The 2471-nt window shown below is 56.0% G+C and overlaps 1 protein-coding gene across 1 annotated transcript; it reads left to right on the forward strand.

Moving 5' to 3' along the window:
- Nucleotides 1-266: 266 nt before the first annotated feature.
- pgap4 (post-GPI attachment to proteins GalNAc transferase 4) lies at nt 267-2188 on the forward strand. Its single transcript, XM_007885465.2, is given in 3 exon segments — nt 267-534; nt 993-1482; nt 1485-2188. Coding segments are annotated over 3 exon segments (1209 nt in total). The 5' UTR covers nt 267-297; the 3' UTR covers nt 1967-2188.
- The last annotated feature ends 283 nt before the right edge of the window (nt 2189-2471 follow it).

Below are 2471 nucleotides of genomic sequence, written 5' to 3' on the forward strand. Positions count from 1 at the left end.
CCCCCATGTCTCTCTCCATCTCCAACTCACACACACTCCATTAACTGACTCCCCCCATGTCTCTCCCCATCTCCCTCTAAACCTAGTTAATCTCCTGACTCCCTCCAGTTCTCTATGTACCTCCCTCTCACACTCACTCCGTCCCCGGCCTCCCCCGAAGCTCTCTCCCTCTCCCTCTCACAATCACTCCATCCCCGGCCTCCCCCATGTCTGATTATTATCATCATTATTATTATTATTATTATTTTGTGTGTGTGTCAGATCTCACTCAGTGTCCCCGCGGATGGCAATGGGAACATGCCCCGCAATTGGTTGTGTCGTGCCTGGAAATGCCATCTCTGGGACATTCCTGTGACGCCTTTCCTGTTGCTCTACATCGGGACCTTTGGGATCTTCCTCCCGTTGATATGTTGGGATTTGCCGTATTCCCACTTTTACCAGAGGAAGTCTCTCTCCCTCCAGAGAACAACAGACTATCTCACAAACAGTCTGGAGGAGGCCAGGAAAGCCGTCAGATACTTCGAGACCATAGAGGTAAATGGATGGACATTTTACCGTCCGTCCCTCCCTCCGACCGTCCGTCCGTCCGTGTCATACACCTAGTAAGAGAGAGACTGACACACTCACACACAGAGTCACACACACACACACAAACTGAGAGTGACACACACAAACACACACTGAGAAAGAGTCCCCTTTCTCAGTCTCTCTCACTCACTCTCTGTCTCTCAGCCTCACTCTCTCTCAGTCTCTCTCTTTTTCAGTCTCTCTCACTCTCAATCTCTCTCTCAGTCTCTCTTTCAGTCTCTCATCATCTCTCTCTCCATCCCTCTCAGTCCCTCTCTCTCAGTCCTCTCTCTCTCTCTCTCTCTCTCTCTCAATCTCTATCTCTCTTTCTCTCTGTCTCAGTCTCTCTGTCTCTCTCTCACATTCACTCTCTCTCTTTCTGTCTCTCTCTCCCTCTCAGTCCCACCCTCTCTCTCTCCCTCAAGGCTGAGAACCGTTCCTCCGGGCCGGAGCCGGAGCCGGGAGCGTGTGAGCTGGTGATCACGGTGGTGACCACCCCTCGGTCTCGGGGACGAGACCACCGCTACCTCCTACGTACCGTCTCCTCCTTCCACCGCCTCCTCAGCTCCTGCCCCGACTGCGCCTCCTACCGGCTGCTCCTTTGCAACGTGCACCAGCCACCTGGGGAGCACACGGACGCCGTCAGAGCCTCGCGCTTGGCCTCACGCACGGTACAGCGCCACGTCCGGGAGCCTGGACCACCCGCCGGAAGTCTCCCGCTCCCACCATCGCCGACCGAGGTGGACAACCTCTTCGAGAAGGAGAAGAAGGATTATATCTTCTGCCTGAACCAGTCGCTGAGCCTGTTCCTCCCTCGCCATGTGCTGCTGGTGGAGGATGACGCTGTGCCCAGGCCGGACATCTTCCCGGTCCTGCGGGATCTGCTGAGGAGAAGGTCGGCCAAACGCCAGGTCGGGAGTCCCTGTACCTGAAGCTCTACCATCCCGAGAGGCTCCAGGGCTACCTGAACCCGGAGCCCATGAGACTGGCGGAGTGGGTGGGGCTGGGGCTGGTGGGAGGCTCGGCCCTGGCTCTGGCCGCCCGACGAGTCGTTGGGAAGCCCACCAGGTCCAAGACCAGCTTCCTGCTGCTGGTGGTGTACTGCATGGGGTCGGCCGAGATGCTGGGCAGGACCTACCTGCTGGAGCTCAGGCGCTGCTCGCCCCAGCTCTACGCCCTGGCGCCCGTGACCGAGTGCTGCACCCCGGCCATGGTCTACCCAGCCCCAGCTGCCCGCCTGGTGGTCAGGTATCTCCAGCAGGTCCACTGCCGGCCTGGCCTGGCCAAGGACACGGTGCTGTACCAGGCCCTGAGCCTATATGGGCAGCACTGCTACTTCCTGGAGCCCAACCTGGTCAGCCATGTGGGCTTCTACTCCATCCTCAGGGGCCTGGGCTGAGGCCTCGTGACTGTGGGTTTCCACGGCCAAAACCCTGTCCGACTGACCAACTACCTGCTCCGTCAACAGGGGCTTGTCTGTGTCTGTGTGTGTGGATGTATGTCTGTCTGTGTGCGTGCGAGTGTGTCTGTGTGTGTGAGAGACTGTGTGTGTGTGTATGTGACACGGTGTCTCTTTGATTGTCTGTATGTAATCTTGTGTGTGAATGTGTTTGTGTGTATGATTCTGTGTGTAAGTGTGTGAGTGTGTGTGTCTGTGTGCGTGAGTGTGTCTGTGTGTGAATGTGTGTGTATTTTGCGTGTGAGTCTGTGTGTGTGTGTGTGTTTGTGTGTCTGTGTGTGTGTCAGTGTGTGAATGTGTGTGTGTTTGTGTGAGTGTGTCTGTATGTGTGTGTCTGAGACTGAGAGAGAGAGAGCGAAGGAGACAGAGAGAGAGAGAGAGATGTAGATAAAGTGAAATAAAGAATCTCCAAACACACCTCGAATGTGGATTGAGTTTGTATATC

Source organism: Callorhinchus milii, unplaced genomic scaffold (assembly GCF_018977255.1).
Source record: "Callorhinchus milii isolate IMCB2004 unplaced genomic scaffold, IMCB_Cmil_1.0 Scaffold38, whole genome shotgun sequence".
Lineage (NCBI taxonomy): Eukaryota > Metazoa > Chordata > Chondrichthyes > Chimaeriformes > Callorhinchidae > Callorhinchus > Callorhinchus milii.